The 24,135-nt window shown below is 44.0% G+C and overlaps 1 protein-coding gene across 1 annotated transcript in view; it reads right to left on the minus strand.

The window, feature by feature from the left end:
- The window catches only part of adamts7 (a disintegrin-like and metallopeptidase (reprolysin type) with thrombospondin type 1 motif, 7), an 87,760-nt gene that overhangs the window by 57,957 nt on the left and 5,668 nt on the right, over positions 1-24,135 (minus strand). The window contains exons 3-7 of the mRNA XM_086144150.1: positions 12,911-13,094; positions 10,737-10,933; positions 4,133-4,216; positions 3,409-3,533; positions 715-864 (exon numbers count right to left, since the gene is read on the minus strand). Coding sequence (XP_086000276.1) covers positions 715-864; positions 3,409-3,533; positions 4,133-4,216; positions 10,737-10,933; positions 12,911-13,094 — 740 coding nt within the window. The remainder of the gene's footprint in view (positions 1-714; positions 865-3,408; positions 3,534-4,132; positions 4,217-10,736; positions 10,934-12,910; positions 13,095-24,135) is intronic.

The raw sequence follows: 24,135 nt of genomic DNA on the forward strand, positions 1-24,135 counted from the left end.
CAATCAGGCAAAGTGATTACTATTTTGCTGCGATTACATGGCCGAGGCCCCGACCCACTCTTTTTCCAGCAAAGTGAAGGTTTGTTTTTACCCATGGTAACCTATTAGAGGAATACTATTTTCATCTGATTAATCTGCTTGTGTGTCCCACTGCTTTAATATTCTCCTGCTATTATTTTATCCTTACCCCCCGCAATTATAATTTTCATTCTTTTCAGCCGAATTCGACTTCAATCAGTGAGACTCAGTGTTGCTTGATTGAGGTGACTTTTTAAAAATGGCTGGATGGATGGATGGATGGAGGGATGGATGGGTGGATGGATCACCGCCATTAAAATTGAGTTTTTGATTTAAATTCATAGACAATACAGCTGGCAGGATGCTATCAATTTAAAAATACAGCGTATTGCTCTTCAAGTCATATGACATAACCACTGACTTGAAAAACATGAATCCACAGGTTTTCTACACTCTGGCTAATTTTCAGGATACTTTCACATAAATACTCCTATGGCGGAGGTGTTTTGTGGCCCGTCTAGGTACAACTGGACCTCCAAAGCACCTTGCAGCTGCGCCATCCCAGCTAATTTAATGGGAAATGTACTGGTGCGATATCATCTAAGTTATAACTGTATGCTGATGAGACTGTGGTTTTATGTTGTTAGTTTCAAAACTAAAAGTTGGATTTTTGAGCGCGCAACGCCTGATGCTCACTTGTGTCCCAGCTCGTGCGCCACGGTGAAGGCCAGCGGGAGGCCGGTATCTTCGCTGATGCTGCAACTGCGATGTGCTTGGCACATCCCTGCCACGTGGGACAGACCCAGGGTTTCACACGGCGTGTTGATGGCCGCGCAGATGTCTTTCCTGCCCGGGAGACATAAGTTTGGGTTAGGTCTGGGATGCAAAGACTTGAAAAAGAATGAAGGGATAAAACGGGGGAAGCGATAAGAGGCGATGGGCAGCTGATGATATGAAAGGCAGAGTGATTTAAAAATTTTTTAGCTGACTGTTAGCATAGATATGGTCAAGCGTTGTCTCTGGACCATGAGCAAAAGTTAAAGTTGCTCCCCGTAGAGGTCGAGAGGAGACCCAAAAGTAAGTCATCAGAGATCCACAGGCACAACCTTTGTTTTTTCCCAGGAAAGGTGTGACTTTGTTAACCGTGAAATAGCGTGCTGGTGTTGTTAGCCCCGACAAGTGTTTGGGCTCATGGCCGCCAATGTTGGTGGTTATTAGTTGTGGTAGCAAGCTAGGCGGCAAAGCTAACATGGCCAGGGACTGGATAAACAACTCCGCATCGCAATGTTAGTAATGTCTTCTTCTTTTCTCCTTTGACTGCTCCTTCAGGGGTCTCCACAGGCAATCATCGGCCTCCATCTAATCCTTTTCTCTGCATCATCTCTTTTCACACTAGCTAACTGCATGTCTTCAGTCTTCTTTTTTTCCTTTCGGCTTTTCCCTTCAGGGATCGCCACAGCGAATCGAACCCTATTCTCTGTATCCTCCTCGCTCACACTAACTAACTTCATATCCTCTCTCACTACATCCAAAAATCTTCTCTTTGGTATGCCTCGAGACCTCCTGGCTGGCAGCTCCAATTACAGCATCCGTCTACCGATTATTCACTATCCCTCCTCTGTACATAATCGATCCATCTCAGTCTGGCTTCTCTGACCTCTCTCCAGAATGTCTAACGTGCTGTCCCACAGATGGACTCATTCCTGATCCTATCCATCCTCATCAATCCCAAAGAGAAACTCAGCATCTTCATCTCCGGGACCTCCAGCTCACTGCAAACAAGAAGGGGCTCAGAGCTGATCCCTGATGAAGTCCCACCTCTACCTTGAACTTCTCTGTTACACATACAGCACACCTCACCACTGTCTCACAGCTAGCATACATGTCCTGCACCAGTCCAACATACTTCTCTGCCACTCTAGACTTCCTTAAACAATACCAGAGCTCCTCTCTCAGATGCTCGTATATTTTTTCTAGGTCTACAAAAGCACAATGCAGCTCCCTCTGACCTTCGCTGTACTTCTCTATTAGCATTCTCAAAGCAAACACTGCATCTGTTGTACTTTTTCTCGGCATAGAGCCACATTGCTCTTCACAATTGCTGACTTCTCCTCCCCGCCTAGTTTCCACTACTCTTTTCCAACACTTCATTGTATGTCTCATCAACTTTATCCCTCTATAGTTCAATTCTACACCACCCCCTTATTCTTAAAAATGGGCACCGTTACACTTCTTCTCCATTCCTCAGGCATCTTCTCACTCTCCTCAGATCCCGTTGAATAATCTAGTCAGAAACTCTACCGCTACCTCTCCTAGACACGTCCTCAGTAACGCATCCATAAATCTCGTCTTCCTCAACCTCAAGCATCCTTCGATCAGATCTTCACTATCCCTACTCTGTACACGTCCAAACCATCTCAGTCTGCCTTTACCTCCAGAAAGTCCAACACATGTCGTCCCTCCGATTTCGGGCCAACTAATATTTAATGTCCCTCCGAAGCCTCATGTAAACTCTTCTGTCTGAAATCACCTTGTTGTTTCTACGTTTTTTTTTTTTTTTTCTGTGACAGGAACGAGACATCACGCTGACCTTGACAGCTCGGGCGACTTGTGGGACTTAGCAACGCTTACCCAGGTGGGGTGGGGCTTAGCAAAGGGCGATTTATATCAGCCTTTACGGTTATGCAACTCCTATGACTTCCGACAAACTCTGAATATGGCAAGAAACTAAAGCGAGCTGTTCATGTCTTACATTCTGACTACTGTTATGGAAGCCTTCAGTCATTATAATCAAATACTTCCCACTGACGTCAACCCCGTGGCGTTGTTCCCCCCCCGACGGCGTGCACCTCCGCGCAGCTGGGGAGGTCTGGCGCGCCCCCTCAGCCGGAGCCGACTGTGACGGCACAGAGGATTTGCAGGGATGTGAACATCAAAAGTATCATGGCAAGGTAAAAGGGAGAGAGGGCCCCAGACAGATGAAAGGGAGACTTTGTCCAATCGCATTTCTCTTGATCTTCCACTCTACCTTCCTGTCCTCCACCATCTAATCGTCTCCATTTCCAATCTTCCTGCTTTGAAGTGCTCCAACGCTGATAATTATTATCAGCAAATCTCATTCCTCTACTGAACACTCACGAAAGCCCCCGCTATACATTCATAGTTGGGTAAACAAGGCAGGCGTCACATTTGCGTGTTTGTTCTCCTGCTGAGTTAAAATCGACACAAAGCGACAAACGCTTGTACTTGCGGTACAAGTAACAAAGTTAGGGCTGACTGCAGGAGTCCCAAAATAAGGCCAGACATGTATGCTCTCCCTGCAACCATCCCAGCCAACCAATCGATACCGATAAACGATTTACCCCCGCGAGACCCGATTGTTTCATTTACCTCGTGAGCAGGACGGCTACGTCGTGGTGGAGCGGGTGATCGTCTCCCTTCATGTTGAGCTGTTTCTGCCACTTGCAGAAGCTGTTCAAGCTGTTGTCTGCGTGGTGGGTGATCTTCAGGTTGTCCTGTTTGCCACCGACATTACACAGCATATTTGCACTATTTCCGTTGCCGCTTGTGTCGTTCAGAACCGAGGAAATAGCCATTAAGCGAAAAGCGACATCGTCACCGGACCGGTGTTGTGTTGTTTCAGTTAAATGGATTGGAAAGGACATGGAATAAGGTCGTTGATAATGTCTAAAAACACATCTTTAAATAGCTTGATTTAGCACTGCATTCACCTCATAATCACATTATTCTCAGGAACTTCCAGGTTACATTTCTCCCTCACACACACACACACACACACACACACACAGGTTGCATTGAGTTCACACTTTCATCCTGCTGTGAAAACTTTGGGACATGATGATTCAGCGGAAGCAGTGACAGCAGAAGAAACGCATCTGTGGTGAAATCACACCTGGAGCGGCAACAGTCAAAACATGGCCACCCTGGCAACACTGCGTCATTATGCTAACGCTGCTGTGGAATAAAACAGACTTGGGCGTCATCCTTTTATCGCAAACAGATGTTTGCAACATGAAAATATAATGCCAGGACTCCGGCGTTTTGGTTGTTGCTCATAAGCGCGATATAACTGAGGAAAAGCGAGCAGAGGTACCTCATCCCGCTCCAGGAGGATGAGTCGGACAACCACGATGTTGATGGCGTTTCCGATGCTTGCGTCCAGGAAGAGGCCGGCCACCTGAAACGCAAACAAAAAAAAAAAAAGGCCAGATCACCTCGGGACGACAACATACAACAAATGCTTTCTTGTTGAGGGTTTACGAAGATGATGTCACCATTAGTTGTTTGGACACGGATGTGAGGTCATTTCCCTCGACACGTTACCAGCCTGCTTTACGAAATATCCCGTGTCAGGCAGAAAGCGTGAGAGGACGAGGCGGGGTTCATCCTGGACCGGTCGAAGTCGATCGCAGGGGAAATATATGGAAAAAAACAACCGTTCACCCTCTCATTCATCCATCATTTCGAGACATACAACCACTCATTCACATGTTCTACACCAGCTTTTTCAGTCTGCTGCCATCAGGAAGGTACTGCGGAGTCTCCGGACCAGGACCGGCGGACTAAAGGTCGGCTTCGTCCACCAGGCTGTCAGGAAGCTCAACCCCCTCCTTGCCCTGCCCTGTCTCACCTTTCAGCCCCAAAGGACTCACTTACACGTCCACTTAAATGCAAAAAAATGCACCGTAGAAACTGTTGCTGCAACCGCACTTTGATTCTGCGGTTATTTCTCTTTTTGTTTTTTTTTCTTGCAACTACACCTTAGTACTATTGTTACGTTAAAAACAAACCAAGATAAAATTGCACTTCAACCACAACTACTTCAGCATCACATTGTTATTTTCTGTTCCAAATATTTGTATTTTTCCTCTGTCGGTCTTAAAGTGACCCTATTTCAATGTTTGCACGTATGGCAGTATTGGCAATAAAGCTAAATTTGACTTTCCACTTGGATCCGTTTCCCCAAAGTTAAGAAAACACCACACAACCCTTTTCAAATTCAAAATGAATTTACACAGCATATAACATTTATCGATTTTTTTTTTTCCTTGATGCTATGTATAAACAGAATATGTGTTGCATTTTTTTAATCAATGAACAGCCGCAGAGAAAAATTACATTTCTGCATGCAACAAAAGATTTCGAACTTTAAAAAAAAAAAAAGTTCGAAATGGGTCGAATGTTACTTTTAGGTAAAATACTAAATGTCTATTTTGGAGATTTATTTTATTTTTGTCTATATTTCTTTCTTGTATTTATGAAAAACGTCAAACTTAAATTATCCAAATAATAATAAATAATTAATTAGAATAAATAATAAATAATAATAATAATTAAAATCTGCCCACGTGACATCAACGTTCTGTTTCCTAACACTTTTCTTTTCTAAGAATTCACCCTGTCACCACAGGGTGTCACACATTGGCGTTTGTGACGCTTATTAAGAGCGAAAAAAATATTTGAACACATTTTATTTAGACATTACGAGATCACCATAGAATAATAACATGTTTGTTAAACATGTTTTTTTTTTGCTCAAAATATAAATTTCTTTTACTCTATGCAAAATACATTACCTTTAATTTTGGAGCTGTCTTTGTGTGCAGATTTTTTTATAATCTTTATTTAACAAATTTGCCATAATCTTCAAATCTAAAATACATTCTAAAAATGAAAAAAAAAAAAATTAAATTAAATACTTGTTAATTATCAATAGCCACAGGGAGCCGCATCAGAAGGATCAGAGAGCCACGGATTGCCGACCCTTGTTCTATACAAACATACAACTATTCACACATCGAATACAGACAAACAACCGCTCATTCACTCATTCAAATTTCATATCGAGACAAATAATTCATCCCTTCATTCACTAGCTAGCCCGTCGAAATTTATGGAAAAACATGAGTGAGGTGTGGAATTGTCCGTGAAGAGATGGAAGGGCCTGAACCGGGACTGAAAGCGTTATCTGTGAGAAGGGAGGCGACATTTATAGGAAATTGGTGCAGCAAACGGCGGGAATGTAAACAGACGAGGCATCGAAAGAGTCACTCAAAGTTTGATCATTTTAAAAAGAGGACAAGCGTTCACTCTGTCGCTAAATTCAGTTAAGCAATATAACGCAGCCTTGAAAGAGTACTACAGATGCAGTACTTGCTTTGAGAATGCTAATAGAGAAGCACAGAGAAGGTCAGAGGGAACTGCGTTGCATTTTGTAGACTTAGAAAAAGCAGACGACAAGGTGCCAAGAGATGAAGTCTGGTATTGTATGAGGGAGTCTGGAGTGGCAGAGACGTATGTTAGACTGGTGCAGGACATGTATGCTAGCTATGAGACAGTGGTGCGGTGTGCTGTAGGGGTAACAGAGAAGTTCAAGGTGGAGGTGGGACTCAACCAAGGATCAGCTGACTCCATCATGGGCTGACAGATGAGGTCAGACAGGAATCATGGACCATGTCGTTTGCAGACGGCATTGTGATTTGTAGTGAGAGCGGGGAGCAGGTTGAGGAAATTCTAGACAGATGGAGGTATACTCTGTAAGGAGAGGAATGAAGGTTAGTCGCAGCAAGATGTGTGTGAATGAGAGGGTGGAACATTGAGGCTACAGGGAGTGGAGATCAAGAAGTTGGAGGATTTCATTACATTACATTACATTTCAGTCATTTAGCAGACACTTTTATCCAAAGTAACTTACAAAAAGTGCAATTCAGTCACCAAAGATCCGAAGTACCAGTAGTTAGAGGTCATAAGTGACCACTCAACCAAATAGCCATCTCAGAACCATATACGTACCGGGGAGGTTGGGGGCTAAGTGCGATTAGTAAGGTACTGCTTGGTGAAGAGGTATGTTTTCAGCTTACGGCGAAACATGGGCAGCGACTGCTGGTCTGACCTTTTTCGTGAATTTCGTGATTTCAAGTACCTAGGCTCAACAGTCCAGAGCAACGGAGAGTGTGGAAAAGAGGTAAAGAAAGGAGTCAAAGCAGGTTGGAATGGGTACTAGAGGTACGATGAGATAGAAGACTATCAACAAGAATGAAAGGAAAGGTGGACAAGACAGTGGTGAGACCAGTGATGCTGTATGGCCTAGAAACTGTTACAATGACCAAAAGACAGGAGGCAGAACTTGAGGTCACAGAGATGAAGATGCTAACTTTCTCTTTGGGAGTGACCAGGATGGATAGGAATGAGTCAGATAGTGAATATATTGGTAGATGGATGCTGGAATTGGAGCTGCCAGGCAGGAGGTCTCGAGGAAGACCAAAGAGAAGATTTATGGACGTAATGAGAAAGGATATGAAGGTAGTTGGTGTGAGAAACGGACAATAGGGTTCAATGGAGAAGGTTGATTCGCTGTGGCGACCCCTGAAGGGAAAAGCTGAAAGGAAAAGAGTTGCAAGTTACATTGTCGCATTAAGTCTTTAGCAATTAAATTAGTGAATGAAATTCTGTGAGGGTGAAGTGCTAGCTAATAATCGGTTACCGCAAGGAGTCCCGCGCCGTTTTGGAAGAAACAGACTCTTTCTGATCAATGAGCGTAAAAGTTTATTTAACCCCAGACGTGTAGGGAGCGACCGAACTATCAGCGAAAGGCAAGGGAGGTCATCCGGTGACGAAGACCAGAGCGTTCCATCACGCTGTTAGACAGCGAGGTGAAACAGCTTCAGCAGAACCAAACAAATTTATCAGCCAGAACATCTGGGTTGTCGTCGCAAGATCCCCAAAGCCGGCTTTATCGCCCTTTCATGTTGCCTGACATTAACGGGTGTCAAAGGACAGAAACCAGCGTTTCTTACAATTAAATCTAGAAGCGCGGCTTTGTTAGCATTTTTCCTGCCAAAAAGGGAAATGCTTCTAGAGATATTAATCTCACACCGTTACCCATTTTACAAAAAGCATATGTTTTCAAGACTCGAGTGCTATTTTGGCCCAGATGACCGCCACGCTATTTTTCCTGTATTCGATCCGCCAGTCGAAGAAATAAGAACAAAGCTGGCGCTTTTCTTTCACTATTTTAGTGGGTTTAGCTTTTATTTTTTAAATATGTAATTCTTACTTTTAGTGCCAAATGTTTTTTTTTTTTGTTCAACTCCAGGCATTAATCCTCTGTTGGGTCTCTGCAGGCGCCATTGGAAGTGTTTCAATGAGTCCCTCACGTGTGTGTGTGTGTGTGTGTGTGTGTGTGTGTGTGTGTGTGAGTGTGTGTGTGGAGGGGGGTATTAGTTCATGAATGTGTGTTGATGCGCATGCGTTTGGCACATAGTGACCACCAATACACACACACACACACACACACACACACACACACACACACACACGCACACACACACAAGCGCTAGCTTTCACATAATGGTCTGCAACACTTCAACCCTCTCGGGTTCAATATCTAATAATTTAACAGTCAGAATGATGAGAGTCAGTGACGGTGTGTGTGTGTGTGTGTGTGTGTGTGTGTGTGTGTGTGTGTGTGTGTGTGCGTCTCAGTCACAGAGAGTAAGGAGTGGAGGAATGTGTAGCGCCTCCCATATCTATTGCTGTCTCTCTCTCACACAAACACTCACAGACTCCCACACGCACGCACACACACAAACACTCACACACACACGCACACACACACACACACACACACACGCACACACACACAAACGTTAATATAAACACGTCATCTTGGGCTGCATACATTTGTGGTCTTTAGCTCCCTGGTGCACAAGGTCTTGTCAAAGCCTGTCTTAGAGGCGGGGGGGGGTTAGGGTTAGGGTTTGAATTTTGTTTTAGGGATAAAACTTCCAGATTCTTCTGTAAACAATATAAAGTCATCACTTTTCAAACTTTCAAGGCTGCCTGTTAGCTGGAAAGCTGTCAAAGGACAAGAATAAATGCTTTCACACAACAATGATCGTGGGGATCAGAGGTGTCTAAATTGAGTCTTTGGATTCCATTAGGGCTCGAGTGTCTGTCTTTGACTGAAAGCACAGGCGCACACACGCACACACACACACACACACACACACACACACACACACACACACACACACACACACAGTAGATATTAAAACCAGTAAGTCCCCGAGCCTTGGCTTTACCTTTGAAGCCCTGTTTACCTCCTCGGCCTGTTTTCAACAAATCCATTGCTCATATTTAAACAGTTGCAACTGTCTTTCCTCCCCTGCGTCTCCCGTATCCCGTCGGACCTTTTTAAAAATACATCTTATCCAGTTTTGTCTCACGGAAAGCGTGTCACCGTCTCCTCCGTCAGTCAGGGGTTAACATCCTTTTGCAAATCGATTTCTGTTCCCGTCATCCAAAAAAATTACAGGGTGTCATCGGCATACAGGCGAATGATAATGCAATTTTCCAGGTAACAGACGGGAAACAGCGAAGGGTACAGATGGACGTCGTTTGATGCGTTTCTCCGTACCAATTCAAAACTCAAGGGCGTGAGATGTGTCGGTAAATTCTGATTAGCCTACGAGCGGGGGGGCAATATATGCAGTTCCAACCCTGACTCATCACATTTCCGAAGTTTTTTTTCCCCCCTATCCCAACTTCATCTGAGCTACCCCTCTGTGATGTTTCATTCAAAAGGCCCGTTGGCCTTGCTTATTCCCACGAAGGCGTTACTGAGGCATCAAGGTGAGTCTTATCGAATATTTTAAAGTGGAAATTTGTTTCTGTTTCACAGAACCTCGGGAAAGCGGAGAGGTATTAAACTTTGAGTGGCATCTTGAAAAAAAAAAAAAAAAAAAAAGGCATCAAGACAAACCGAACTGATTCAAATTGATCTGAGCGGTAACGGCCGTCTGGAGCGGAAGAGAAGTCGAGCGGGCGAGAGATTGATGAGGACTGGATAAAAGAAATGGATCGAATAGATATACATACTCGATGAGGAGCCGGGAGAGACGAAAGGGGTAGATTTAGTGATAAAGCCAAAGGTACGCGTGAAACGGGACGGGATCAAGACGAAGGTGGAACGAGGCGGGAAAATGAGCCGAGGAAGAGGAAGGCCGGGATAAAGAGTAGCGTAAAAGCAGGGAAAAGCAACAAACGCGGGGAATTTCCCATCTTCACTTATCGTCAGATGACTCGGGTAAAGGATTAAGCTGGATGGACTTCCATCCTTGGGATCTTCAGGTATATGTACGACCCCTGCGTAACCCTGTCTGGTCTTCTCCCACTTTTCAGGCTCTTTGGCGGCACCTGGACCGACAGCGCTTCCTTCCCGGAGCGAAGCTTGACCCTTCCAATTGTCTTGCAACGGCTTCCAAAGACGATGCAAGGAAAGGGGAAAGCGCTACGTACTCCGAACCGCTGCGAAACACACCAACTACATCTCCGTCTTAAGCTGAAGAAGGTAGGACTTAGCAGACACGAGCCCTCAAGTGAGAGGAGCATCAGTCGGTACATCCACTGTAGCCTAGACATCGCAGTATCTCTTGTGAGTACAAGTACGTGCAATGTATCTAATCAGTATCAACATCAACCAACTCCGCAGTCCATATACATTGGGCATGAAGCCTATCGTCTGAGGAGCCTCTGTGGAGAACATGCTAGTAGATTTCAAAACAACACCTCCTGACCCTATTTTGATGCCACGGTAACTGTTTGACTCCTTGTGCTCCTGCTGAGCTACTACAAGGACGCTTCAGCGCGCAGAAGAGCCGGGGATCGAACTTTGCCGACCTTCCGGGCATACTTACAATGTTCATGACGGCGAGGACGTAGTTCTCCACACCTTTGCTCCCATGGTACTCCACCATTTTGGGGTCGGCCACCACCAGCGTCTCCACCCATCTCTCTTTGCTTATAGAGCGTTTACGGACCCGTCGTCGTTTACGCTGGCGGTTTTCCCAGCGCTCTCGCTGCCTCTCGGCATCTTCCGGTCTCTGACGGGAATCTGCAGGGGCGCATAGAGAGAGGTCGTGATGAAAAACTCGCCCTGGCGCCAGCCGGGTATTCTACTTTCCCAAACCCCGGACACTTTGAGGAAAAGAAAAGTTTCACATCGAAAATATATCTGCAGTTCGGATAATGATGTCTGTCGGGTTTCTTTTGGCCAGAAAAATACAAATTTAAATGTCCTCGTAGCCTGCGGGACAAATCCGCGCTCTCATAGAGACTTCTCAACTTTTGCTCATTTTCTTTTTATTTCTTTGAGCACTCCGAGTTCTTGATGTAAACGGGCTAAAAGTTCTCGGCGGGTAAACAATGACAGAAGATTCAAATCTGAAAGAGGGGAACGAATGAGCGGCTCCATGTGTCACGCCGTTGTGTTTTTAATTACCGATGCCCTTGGAACAAAAACGCTCCGGCAGATGATCTTGATTATTTCTTCAAAAGCCATGAACCCTTCACTTCCTCAATGTCGCCAGAGTAAAAAAGGCGACGTATTTGATTTGTCCGTCTTGGGTTAACAGAACCTGGTTCACCTTACGATCTGATTGGGTCTTTCCATTAAACCGGAGGTGGATTTTAACTCGAGCGGTTTATGTAGATCAGGGATGGGCAAAGTACGGCCCGAGGGCCACATCCAGCCCGTTGGTCTTTTAAATCCGGCCCGCCAAAGATTGGTACAGAATTCATACTTGATGTGAATTATTGGATCAATGAACGTTGGAGCTCAAACAGGAGATTATTTCACTTTTGGAGCTACTTGAGAACACTTGAGAATTTTCCTGAGCTGACTGATTGACTGATGACTGATTGGCTTTGTGATTTAGCGTTTACTGTGGACATACCGACACACATGAATGAGCTGGACGTGAAGCTACAAGGCAAAAAACGGTTTGTGCATGAAATGCAAGCAAACGTTAGAGCCTTCAAAACCAAGCTGGTTTTATTTTCAAAGCAGTCTGATATGTACTGTTAACTGTTTTTTTTTTTTTTTAATTTTTTTTTTTTTTTTTTTATATACATGTATCGTATCTTGGGGTGACCCGGCCCTTCCGTCAAATTTTAAAGTCAATGCGGCCCCTGAGTCATAAAGTTTGCCCACCCCTGATGTAGATTACCAGCTGTAAACCAGATGGATGAGGTCTTAACTATCTCAAAGATGGATAGGGGCTATAAGTACCAGGTGATGGTACTGCTGAGCATAATGGGAAAATAAAACCCTGATATTTGAAAGTCTGCGTTTCTATATTGATAAATACAGTGGAACCTTGACTTTCAACTGCCCCAATTAACTATCTTTCCTGGATACCAGCAATCGCTGATTGTAATTTTTTGTGTTATGATACAAGCTGAGATCTTAGTTAGGCGACGTGCCGCCGGCGAAAATCACAGAAACACGAGCGAAGGGTGCGTGTCGTGGACTCGTCCGTGACGAGACGGAAAAGTTGTTTACGGGGATCTGGCGCAAGAAGATGATGGGAACATCAACGGACGAGGCATCGGAAGAGTCGCTCAAAGCCGAGTGTTTTAAAAGGAAGACTGGCACTCGCTCGGTCGCTAAAGTAAGTTGTAGCAAAGTGTGCTAGCTACATTTAGCAATACATTGTAGCATTAGCGATGATAGAGCACCAAATAAAAAACTCCCCAAACCCCCTCCGCCACCAATCTTCTAGTTTAATACAATTCATAAAATCAGTTTATTTCTTTAAATTCCCTTCCTTTATGTATTATTATTTTTGATACATTATTTTTTTTTCATAAATTTCCATTTTTTTTTACTTAGAAAAATTAAACCAAAAAAGGGGTTGGAACGGATTAATAGCATTCCAGTTCATTTTAACGGGGAAATTTAATTTGAAAAACGAGCAAATTGAATTACGAGCTCAAGTCAAGGTACGATTGGACATCCAATCGTCATCGGCATTGCGGATATCTATTTGTCTCACAATCTTGTGTGTGTGTGTGTGTGTGAGCAGGTTACTTGTGACACCACAGGAACCATTGAGCACCGGCGTCCCTGAGATTGGCCGCACAACCGGACTCCAGGAGGGGGGCGTGGCGTGGCGCCTGTAGACGGCGTGGGCCTGCGGCGCCGACGTCTGGCGGTTCGACTTCTCCAGAGGCTGGATGAAGAACTCGTCGTTGGATAACCTGAAAATCCCTGTCTGAGAAGAAAAAAAAAAAAAAAAAAAGGGGAGTCAATCAGCTCTCGGTTCATTGCCCTGTACGACTCCGCAACCCCTTAAGGGCGAAACGCTGAGGTCGAAGTTGGCGCCGTCTGATTGCTTCACAGACCCGGTTCAATATAAGAAAATGACTCGATCAATAACCTTCGACCTGGCAATCGGCGTTAGCATTACACACACCGACTCGCGAAGACGTGTTGTCGATCAGGTTGCGTTTTTTCGATCTCTCTTGCTGGAATGCTATGGCACACATTTGCCGAGGGGTTGGAACCAATCCGAGCTGACGCTTGGCGAGAGGCGGGGTTTGACCTGAACCAGGCAGCTGTCAATCAAAGAGCCACCTATAGTGTCAAAAACCTCTTCCATTGGCAATTGTGTATTTTTGGAGAACACAGATCCCTGGTCGCCCACTGGAGGGCGGGAGCGCTAACTGCCAGCTGCTGCCTGCCAGCTGCTGTCTGCGAGCTGCTGCCTGCTAGCTGCTGCCTGCTAGCTGCAGCCTGCTAGCTGCAGCCGGATAGCTGCAGCCTGCTAGCTGCAGCCGGATAGCTGCAGCCGGATAGCTGCAGCCGGATAGCTGCTGTCTGCTAGTTGCAGCTATCTTGCAGTTGCAGCTGTCTGCTAGTTGCAGCTAGTTAGGCTGCAGCCGGATAGCTGCAGCCGGATAGCTGCTGTCTGCTAGTTGCAGCCTGCTAGTTGCAGCCTGCTAGCTGCTGCCTGCTAGCTGCTGCCTGCTAGCTGCTGCCTGCTAGCTGCAGCCTGCTGCATGCATGTTTATGAATCTCTTAGAACTACATAATGATATAAACAACTTTCTCATGAATATATTTTTGCTGGTTGTAGAAGCTTTAATATTCAATTGGCCGTCACGACTTTTAAAACATTGTCAGGGAAATGACGCCGCCTGCGTTTACGGGCATCGGCGGCGACACAACGCCACAATGGCTTCCTTTTTCATACTTCAGCCGCAACAAAGGCCTCCGTGGACCTGCCGCCGCCGCCGCTGCCGCCGCCGCCTGGACTCCCAACCGCTTCGTCTCCGACGGCCCGACTTCCAAACCCTTTTCAAAATCGCAACAAGCAGCCCTATTATGTAGCGGCCGTCATGAAAGGAGTACAAATCGTATTCTTGTATTCAACCTTTTTTTTTTTTTTTTTTTTTGAAGACAGAAACAGATTAAATAGCTGACACAAAGTCAGAAAAAAGAACAAGATGAACATCTTTCTATCTATCCATCTATCCATCCATCTCTCCGTCTCAAGGCTGCTGTGTGTCACTGCAGGACGCCAGATAATACGCAAAGGACTTATATAACGTCTCCCTTCACCACTAAGGACACCTGAAATCCAAAGACCGCCGGCGCATGAATTTCCTCCAAGAAAAATAATGGGATTATTATTCCAATTTATCACTATTATTATTCCTTTTAACATTTTCGAATGCAAATAATAAACGGGGAATAAATGTTCATGATTTATGTTGTTGGTTACTTGGAAACTAGTTGCAACAGGTATCATATGGGAAGGCTTTTGCAACTCTCTGAATGTCCTTCCATTGTAAGAATCTGTCCCCATACGTGACAAACATTGAATTTAAAACTTTTTTTTTTTTTTTTTCTCAATGGAATTGTAGAAAAAAAAAGAATCAATAAAAACATGAGCGTGTGAAAAAGAGGGAGCGGAGTTGCGGTGCGCTACAGCTTTGGGCGAGGACAGAAGATGACTCACGGGCTGCTTTATTGATTCAGAGGGAACACAACAAGGAAGTGACTTGGAAAGTAGTGTAAAAGGGAAAATTTAAACATTTTAAAAATGCAAATCCTGTATAACGAAGTATAATTTTTATATTTCAGCCAAACCTTTACTACCAGTTAAAACATAAATTACCGATTTCACAAGTTGTACCGTGCTCGTATGATGAGATACCTTTTTTTATTGCATTTTTTTAAAAAAATGCATTTTCCACATTTTACGACAACAGTACGTGGCGCCTCGGAACCAAGTGAAAATAAACTGAACTTGAAAATCAACTGACCGTACAGCTACAGGACTGTCTCAGAAAATTTGAATATTTTGATAAAGTTCTTTATCTTCTGTAATGCAATTAAAAAAACAAAAATCACATTTTCATGATGTTCTAATATTTTCAGACAGGATTTTTGAATTTTCTTAAGATATAAGCCATAATCAGCAATATTAAAATAATAAAAGGTTTGCAATATTTTCAGTTGATTTCTAATGAATCCAGATTGTATGAAATTTTTGTTTTTGTATTTGCATTACAGAAGATAAAGAACTTTATCACAATATTCGAATTTTCTGAGACAGTTTGTAACTCATTGAATTCACCGCCTTGAGATTCTTTCCTTGAAGAGCGCTGGATTGTGCAACACAGGTGTGAGTAACAAAGGTTTAAAAATACATAATATAATAAACCGCAGCAAGGAGAGCAGTGCAGATGAAAATGTAAACAGATAAGAAAGGCTTCTTGTACCAGCTACTTGCTATTCTGCCAGGGTCGGCTACGGAAAGGAAAGGAAAAGGGCGGTCGTGTTGAGGTGAAGGCAGATCCTGAGCCGCCCTCGAATGAAAACGCAGATGAGGTGGGAACACGGCGACCTTTAGAGGGTTTGAAAAACTGAACCGGCAATTTTCCAACTGACGAGACGCCGGCTCTACCGACCGATCCGCAACCGATGCACAACCAGGGCGTGTTAGAATTGAGAATAAAAACTGAGTTCGCCTCGCAGCAAGAAGCTCCCTGGTTTGATTCCAGCCTCCGTGTCTTCGCCAGCTGCAGTTTCCTCCGACGAGGTTGTACATCTCTCCATGTGACCCCGTTTTTTGAGTGGCTATCTAACCCGGGTGAACCCCGACTCTCGTCGAATGACGGCTGAGATAGACGCCACGCCTCAAACAGCTCTATTTTTCTGTACCTCGTCGTCGCAATAAAAAGAAAAAGGCGATAGTGTTAATAATGCCGGCGAGGCAGGGTTGTAAACGGTTTACGACACAATAACAGAGCTGTCCAAATATTTTTGAAGATCGGTCACTCAGATGAAAACGTTACAGCCTTGTCGGAACGGCTCACATTGTACACCTGTGTGTAAAAAAAAGCAAAACGGCAACAACAATCTTCACATCCGCTCGCCTTGGCGTCTCCGGATCTTTTCTACCAATATGTTGGCTTGGGAAAATAAATTCTAAGTATTTAATTGAAGTGTATTTTATTTGTGTTAGTTCCTTTTCTTATTTTAGTTCTCAATTGGAAGATTATTGTGATCTGAAAATATTAAAATTACATTTATTATTTTTCAAGGCTTACATAAACTTCACCCTCGCGGAAGCCGGTATACCCGGTGACCAGGTAAAAATAAATATTTATGAAGATATTTTGCAAATATTTATTTTTTACGGTTTACTGACACAGCGATTTTTTTTTCCCCAATTTATTTTTAAAATTCAGGTCAAGGCTCCGCTACACGCTCTGAAAGCCCAAAGCTCAAAATATTCAAAATGTGTTCATTACATAAATAAAATTAAATTCTCTCTGAAGCACTTTGTGGATTTCATAAGCAACACACTACATACTTGTTTATACAAAGTGTAAAGGTAATAAAAAGCAATATATACGGTGCTACCTTTATTTTAGACGTCAAAAAGTAACTGAGGCTCCCAAATGGGCCCAAATGGCTCTTTGGGTGTTAAAGGTTGACGACCCCTGACCTTAAGTACTTGAAATCTGCCAACTTCTTGATCTACAGTCCCTGCAGCCTCTCAAATACCGCCTCCCACAAAAGCCCGCCGAAAGTGTCCGCAGGGACGCCAAACCCCCGCGACAGACGGGGGCAGGAATCTGCAGACTCTTTGTCCTTGTAAGTCATCACAAATATTCCATCTTCGTGGCTTCATTCGGAGCGAAGAGCGAGATTAATCCTCGACGGCGGGACGAAAAACAAAACGAAAACTCCTCTTAAAAGTTGCCAAATGGATTTGAATGATCTTCAGAAAGTCTGGCAAAGGATCCGAGTTTTCGGTCTCTAAGTAGTTTCGCAGGACGGGTTGTTTGGCTCGCCGCGCCGGAACTCCGAATTAAAATAAAAAAAACGCGTGGATTAAGAACCGGGTTTCCCACTTTGATGTGCGTCCACGTTACCCGCGGAGCGAAAGAACCTTCACCCTCCGTCTGTTTTGATTGCTCGAGATGAAAGAAAACACAACAAGAGGAGGTCGGGATGTCTTTTCTGAGGTGCAACAACTGCCAAAGCAAGTAACCTGGGAAACCGTTTGTGACTAAAACCCCTTCCCGACAACTTTAGCCGCGAAACCCGCCGGCACGGGATCGCAAAACTATCACACCGCAGGCGGCGGGCCACATTGATACATGATAAATCGACTTGCAGTAGGTCAGGGGCGCCCGACATGTCGATCCCGATCGACTGGTTGATCGCTTTTCAAAACAAGCTGACGCAGGATGGTTTCTATTTTTTGGTTTCTATTTTGTCAATTCCTGCCATTGGCGTCAAATTATTCAGGCAAACTAGCTTACTTTTTATGCGCAAAGTATTTCAACTCAGACTCGAGTACAGTAGATCAGTGTTTCCCAACCACTGTGCCGCGGCACATTAGTGTGCCGTGAGATATCATCAGGTGTGCCGTGGAAAAATGCCCACTTTCACCTGATTGGTCCGAAATGTATTTATCTATCGCAAATACTGTGTTTTCCTATGTCTATGTGGGCAGCGTGCCCATTCCATGGCAACGGGTAGTGAATTATTCTGTGCATCTGTGTATCAGTGTGATGGTTTGCGTGATACATTTTTAATAAAATAAAATAAAAAGTACCGTAATTTCTGGACTATTGAGCGCACCTCAATATAAGCCGCACCGGCTAGCCGATCGCTATCTCGGGCTTCCTCCTGCGCACTAAAACCGTCAAAAGTCGTCTTTCTTCGGTGTCGGAGTTGAACGGAGGATAAACGTTTTAGCGGCGTGAAGCTCGTTAGCGTCCCCCACCCAAAGTTCATATATAAGCCGCATCGTTGTTTATGTAAAAAAAGTCGCGGCTTATCGTCCGGAAATTACGGTACTTGTATCTGCGTAAACAAACAGGCAGCATTGATGAAAACTACCAAGACGAGTGAGAAAGCTTGCTACAAAGTTGCTGAACTCATCTCTAAATCCAAACAGCCAAACATCGTAGCAAAACATTAATACTACCTTCCGGCAAAATCATTGTAGAAGAACTTCTCAAATAAGTTCTCTCAAATAATACCATTTTCAGACATATTGATGACATGTCTTCGGACATTGCAAAAAAAGTGTTCTGGAAAAGTTGCACATCAGTGGGAAATTTGCATTGCAACTTGACGAATCTACAGATATTAGATTTCACACTAAGTAAATTGAGACTACGGTTTCATTCTAATTCGTTAAAAAAATGCTTTTGACATATTTATTTGGTGGTGTGCCGTGTGATTTTTCTAATGTAAAATATGTGCCGTGGCTCAAAAAAGGTTGGGGGAACACCGGGTTAGATCACCGTTAACTAGATGTATTTGACCAATTTTCCGGCAAGGAGGATAATACTTGATGCCCTTGATTGACATGCAGTGCAGCCAATCCAAGATCTCGATCTGACCACCGTTCCATCATGACGGATGGGACATTTGGAAGTGTGTTTGAGGCCAGCATACCAGAGTCCATTCAGTATAATACATCATCAGAGTAAGGAAATGGCCAAAAATGTACACTATTATATTGTTCCCAACAGGTTCATGCTGTTATGCAAGGGAAACAATACATATTTCAAATATTAAGTATACTTAAATTACATTTTCACGCACTTTGAGAACACCGGCTTTTACAATGATGCGGCTTATTTATGGGTTTTTATAGGGTAATTACGGTAACTTCCTTCCTTCCACCTTCACCGTCACAGCGTACAAGTGAAAGTGTTTCTGCAAACCCACTCGCATTTACGATAATTGTCCAGATCAGCCATTTTGCGCTTTTGGCACAGACCCCCATCGTGGAAAAAGACTCGCAGAAATGCATTTGATGGGGCTTTCAAGGCGAAAGCGATCAGTTTGGCCGTCGAAGAAGGAAATAGAGCTGCTGCGTGTAAGTCAGGCGTCTGTTCTGAAAAAAAAGCATTTGCGTTATGTACCGGTAGTTGTAGATTGTAAATGTCATTTATTTAATTAAAGGTTTTCAAAAAATTCTTTCCCGTAACATCTTGCTGCGTTAATATCTCATGTTTCAACGGGGATACCTGTGGCTTATGTTCTTCTGCACAATTTATTTTTTCTTTTAAAAATTAGTAGGTGCAGCCTATATAAAAGTTCAGAATTTACAGTATATATGTAACCATTTTTATTGCTTGTAGATCATTTTAATCCTTCTAAGAGTAGCTTGCAAGCCAAAAAAGTGCGGGCACCCATATTGTAGGTAAGATTACACCGAGGCGGTTACTAGCACCAGGCAATGGCAAAAAATACCGCTAAAGTGCACGTACATGCACAACAAACTATTGATAGCTCAGTGAATCTGTGAATGCGGTTCGAAGAATGGGCGAAAATCTTGTTTTGTAACACAAAGCTGTGTACTTGAAGTTGTTATCATTGGCCCCTTTCTCGCTGTAGGGACTTTTTGCAGTTCCCAGAACCTTTTCAAGACGTTTTTTTTTGTGCATTCGTACAGCTCAGGAACCAGGGAGAGTGGATCTCGGGTCCTGGAACCATTTTAACTCCTACTCCGAGGCAGGGTTTGTTTTTTTTTTTTTTGTTTTTTTTACAGTTTCATAGGAAGACCTTATGTAAGTGCTTGTAACTGGTGGAACTCATAAGCCACGACCATTACCAAATACAGGGAGTCCTCGGTTTACTACAGCTTTTCATGGTTACGTCGCCATCGCCAATAAATTTATCGAGAAATTCTTACTCCATCCTTTCAACGCCCAACATTTACGAACATTTTTTGCGTCGGAACGAGTTGACAAGCGGAGTGGACGAATACGTCCGCTATATGAGGAAGACAGCTTTGTTTGCATACCCCGTCTGTACGCCATATTGGATTGTGCTACATTCGCTTCCTTTCCTTTGTGTTGTTTTTTCGCCCTTCAACTTTTTGGTAGTTCTGACTTATGGCATCGGAACAGGATTCCGACGTAAGTCGAAGACCTCCTGTACTTCTTGCAGACTTCAGGGTGCAATTCTTGATTTGTTCTTGCGGCCAAAGGCAGAACCAGCGCTAAATAGAGGTCCGAGCTCTTCTTGCCTGTTACACCGCTGGGGTTTTATAGCTTGCAGGGAAAAAAAACAACATTTTGGCCCGAAAAGGTACAGAGTTCACTAGCAGCAGGGTCCGAAGTGGCGCAGGATGAAAATAAAAGACTTTAACGCATCTGATAGTCCATGGTTATTATTATAATGATCATTATCATCATTCCCACCATGCAGAACATCATTGCTGTAGCAACTTTGCCCTCCATGTTGTCGGTGTTGTCCTCCTCTTCCTTGTGGGAGTTTGTTTTTAAGTGCGGAGATTTATGTGCATGTTGCAGATGTTTGCGTCAATCTGGTTCCCTTACTGCCTGTGACAATGCAAAACTAACAGGTTCCCCTGGGGGGGGGGGGGGGGGGGGGGATTTCCTGCAACCAAATTGGAGCTGGACGGACTCTATAAAAGTGGCTCGAGCAGGAAACATTTTATAAACGACAGAAAAAAAAAAACTACAGATGGCCTCAACTATCTGACTCCGCCAGGAGAGTCAGTTTTAGCATTGACAAGTGACTGCGTTCGATTCAGTGTCCAATAACAAAATCTCCTGCTCAGTTGGGACTGGATTGTTGCCGTCATTGTTGCTGATGCGCGCAACGTAGCAAAGTAAGCTAACACGGCCCGCGCATCCAAGGTCAGAGATCGTCTTTAACGGATTAGCAAACGCAGTGGAAGTCCTCCAAAAATAAGGATACAAGACAGACCGGAGTCGGATTCTGAAGGAATCGCATTAGTTGCCATCACCCGGGGCAACAACGGGACAGTACGAATCCAGCGGATTAGGTGTGCCTTTTTCTGGATGTATCTGACCAATTATCTGGCAAGGAGGTTAATACTTGATGCTGAGGTCAACATAGCTGTGGGCTTGTTTGGTTTCTGTTTTGAAAAATGGCTTGGTTTTATTCCGAACCAAAAGTTTGGAATCAGGTTTTGTGAATTTAAAATCGCCAACTACCTTCCCCGGGGTGATTTTGAGTGCCATTAACTGTCCTCGGCCCTGGCAGGCTTTCATTTGATATGCAGTCCAGCTGGGTCGCAGACAAACCGATATTGATGATCGAGTCCGAGATGAGCCTCCAGAAACCGACCGAACTCATCGAGAACCGGCGTCATTTTTTTTTGTCGTCCCAGTAATGACTGCTATATTGCATTTAACAGCAGCTTCAAGACGCAGCGACAAAATAGCCTTCAGGGAAAAATGACCAAAAAGATGCCCAGACATTGACGAGTACTAAAATAATAACTATCCCGCCATCCATTCATCTCCTGCAAGCGGCAGCTCAGGCTGTTCTTGGTTTTTTTTTGATACATGGTGGGCAGCCTGAACCAAACCCTGGACCCTTGACAAAGTCCCTCCGCTGCCGCCGCCCCCGGAACGTCAACCAGGACATCGCCCGACACCGTGCGAATGACGACGATACCCACTCGAAGGCAGCCATAAAGCCAAGGTCTTTCTGTTCCAAAGAAAAGCCCCGGACGAGCAACAAAAATGAAATTCGGACGTCAGGACATGAAACAAGTAAATTCCTTTTGGCTCCAGAACGACTGTTTACATAGCGAATCCATGTAAACAGCCACCATCGCCAAACGGAATTTTCCATTGTCTCTTGACATCTACTCGCTTTCTTTAAAAAAAATAAAAAAATTAAAAAAAAATAAAAAAACACAACATGAAACTATCTATTGAAATAAAGCAAGATGAAGATTAAAAATGCATCTCCTAGAATCACACTCTACAAACAGAAAGAGGGGCCGGAGCGTTCAGTTACGAAGTTCATCTTCTGTGGGACCGTCAACTCGTCTCCATCCGTTTTTTTTGAGAATAGGTTTAAAACCTTAATTTATGACAAGCGTGGTCAAAGTCCGGCCCGTGGGCCAAACGCGGCCCGTCTTCAAATGTACACCAGACAGACGCCTCTGTCATAAAATCAAAAATATGCACTGTTGACCACAGAATACAAAGCTCAAAAAGCTATTTTATATTTCATCAGAACATGGCGGTAGACCTGCGGCAATGCTTTCGCCGCAGGAGACGTTGACCCTTGTCACAGGGGTCAAAGGGCATCGTGTCATTCTTTCCAGCCCACTTCAAAAATGGCAACTGTAACTTAAAAAAAAAGTAAAGATGACATCCAGGGCCGCCGCTTTCAGGACAAATGGAGTATTTTTTTCACCGAAATACGAAACAACCGTGTCTGCCGAATGTGTCAGGTGGCTGTTTTCAAGGAATTCAACATCAAGAGGCGCGACCAGACCAAACGCACAAAACTACAACTATCTAACTGGAAAGGAACGAAAAATGTAAGCAACTGGAAGCTGTTTCAATAGCACAGCAGCGCTTTTTTACAAGAGCCCGTGAATCAAATGAAAATGCCACAAAGGAAAGCTACAAGGTAGCAACGCTAATTGCCAAGCACCGCTAAACCTTTTCCTCCAGGTGAATTGATTAAAAAACTTGCAGTAAAAATGGTGGGGAAAATGTATCCTGACAAGAAGCAACAGTTTGCTATTGTTTCCCTGGATCATAACACTGCGGTACGGAAAATTGAAAACGTTTCATCTGACATTTAGAGACAATTACAGGCAAAAGGAACAGAGTTTGACTTTTTTTTCGTTAGCCTGCAACAAAAGCACGGACACCTCAAAGAATTTCAGGCTGAATGGTTTTCACCTCGCCAAAAATGTCCCTCTTTGCAAAAAGTTTGGACACCCATGCTTTACGATAGAGGTTAGCACGAGGCTATCCCCTAGCTACGCTAGCCAAAGGCTCACTCTGCAGAGAGATATCACATTGATGTCCCTTCATTAATGCGTGATAGTAACCTTGCACCTTCAGTAACCTCGTTCCTTCGTGCCCACGGCCATCAGACCCTGCAACATCAGTTTGGACGCAAAACTCTGACTGGCCGGAGGTGCATCTGTGCTAACGCAAACTCACAACCTCACTCATTCGCCCTTCTTTTTTTTACCCTTCTTGGTGTCACTCCACTAGCATCATGTTAATTTTTGTTATTGTCACCGTTTCTCTTCTTATCCTTGTTGTTGTCGATGGTCGTCTATTCTCACCCTTGCTGTTTTTTTTTCTCATTCTGTGAAATACTAATACTCATATTTATTGATACTGCCATTGTTGCACTGCGGTGACAAAACAATTTCTCCAATGGGGATCAATAGAGTATATCTTATATTTTATTGTCATCACAAGGTGTCTGCCTTTTCAGCTAGTACCGTGTAACTGTCAGCACTACTTGTACTCACCGCATCAGATCATTTGAGCCTGATCCTTTTTTTTTTTTTTTTTTTACCCGAACCAGTCGAGGCAGAAGTTCGCTCACATTGACCAGGGATCAGTTCAAACTTTCCCCAAAGGTAAAAGGTTTCCACAAGTCATCTAAGCGAGCGGTGGTCCAGACCTGCTCGACATGGAACGTGTCATCGGACAACCGGGTTGTGATTTGGCGGCGTACAAATAAACCCAACTTGACTAATACTAAGATTGTGTCGAGTGATAATGGCTGTTAAATCAGTCAGATAACTTACCAGAAGAAACAACAAAGAAGTGTGTGTGTGTGTGTGTGTGTGTGTGTGCGTCTTTGATAACACTGAGCCGGATATCATACAGTGCAGAACTGAAAACAGACTCATTAATTAAAAGACGATTTCCCAGTTGTTGCCAGCGCTCGCGGAGGAGCGGGACGATTATTTTTGATGGACAGACAATAATGTTGGTGAGACGCCG

Source organism: Fistularia commersonii, chromosome 3, assembly GCF_037954325.1.
Source record: "Fistularia commersonii isolate RoL2024-O1a breed Wild chromosome 3, RoL_Fcom_v1.0, whole genome shotgun sequence".
In the NCBI taxonomy this organism is placed as follows: domain Eukaryota; kingdom Metazoa; phylum Chordata; class Actinopteri; order Syngnathiformes; family Fistulariidae; genus Fistularia; species Fistularia commersonii.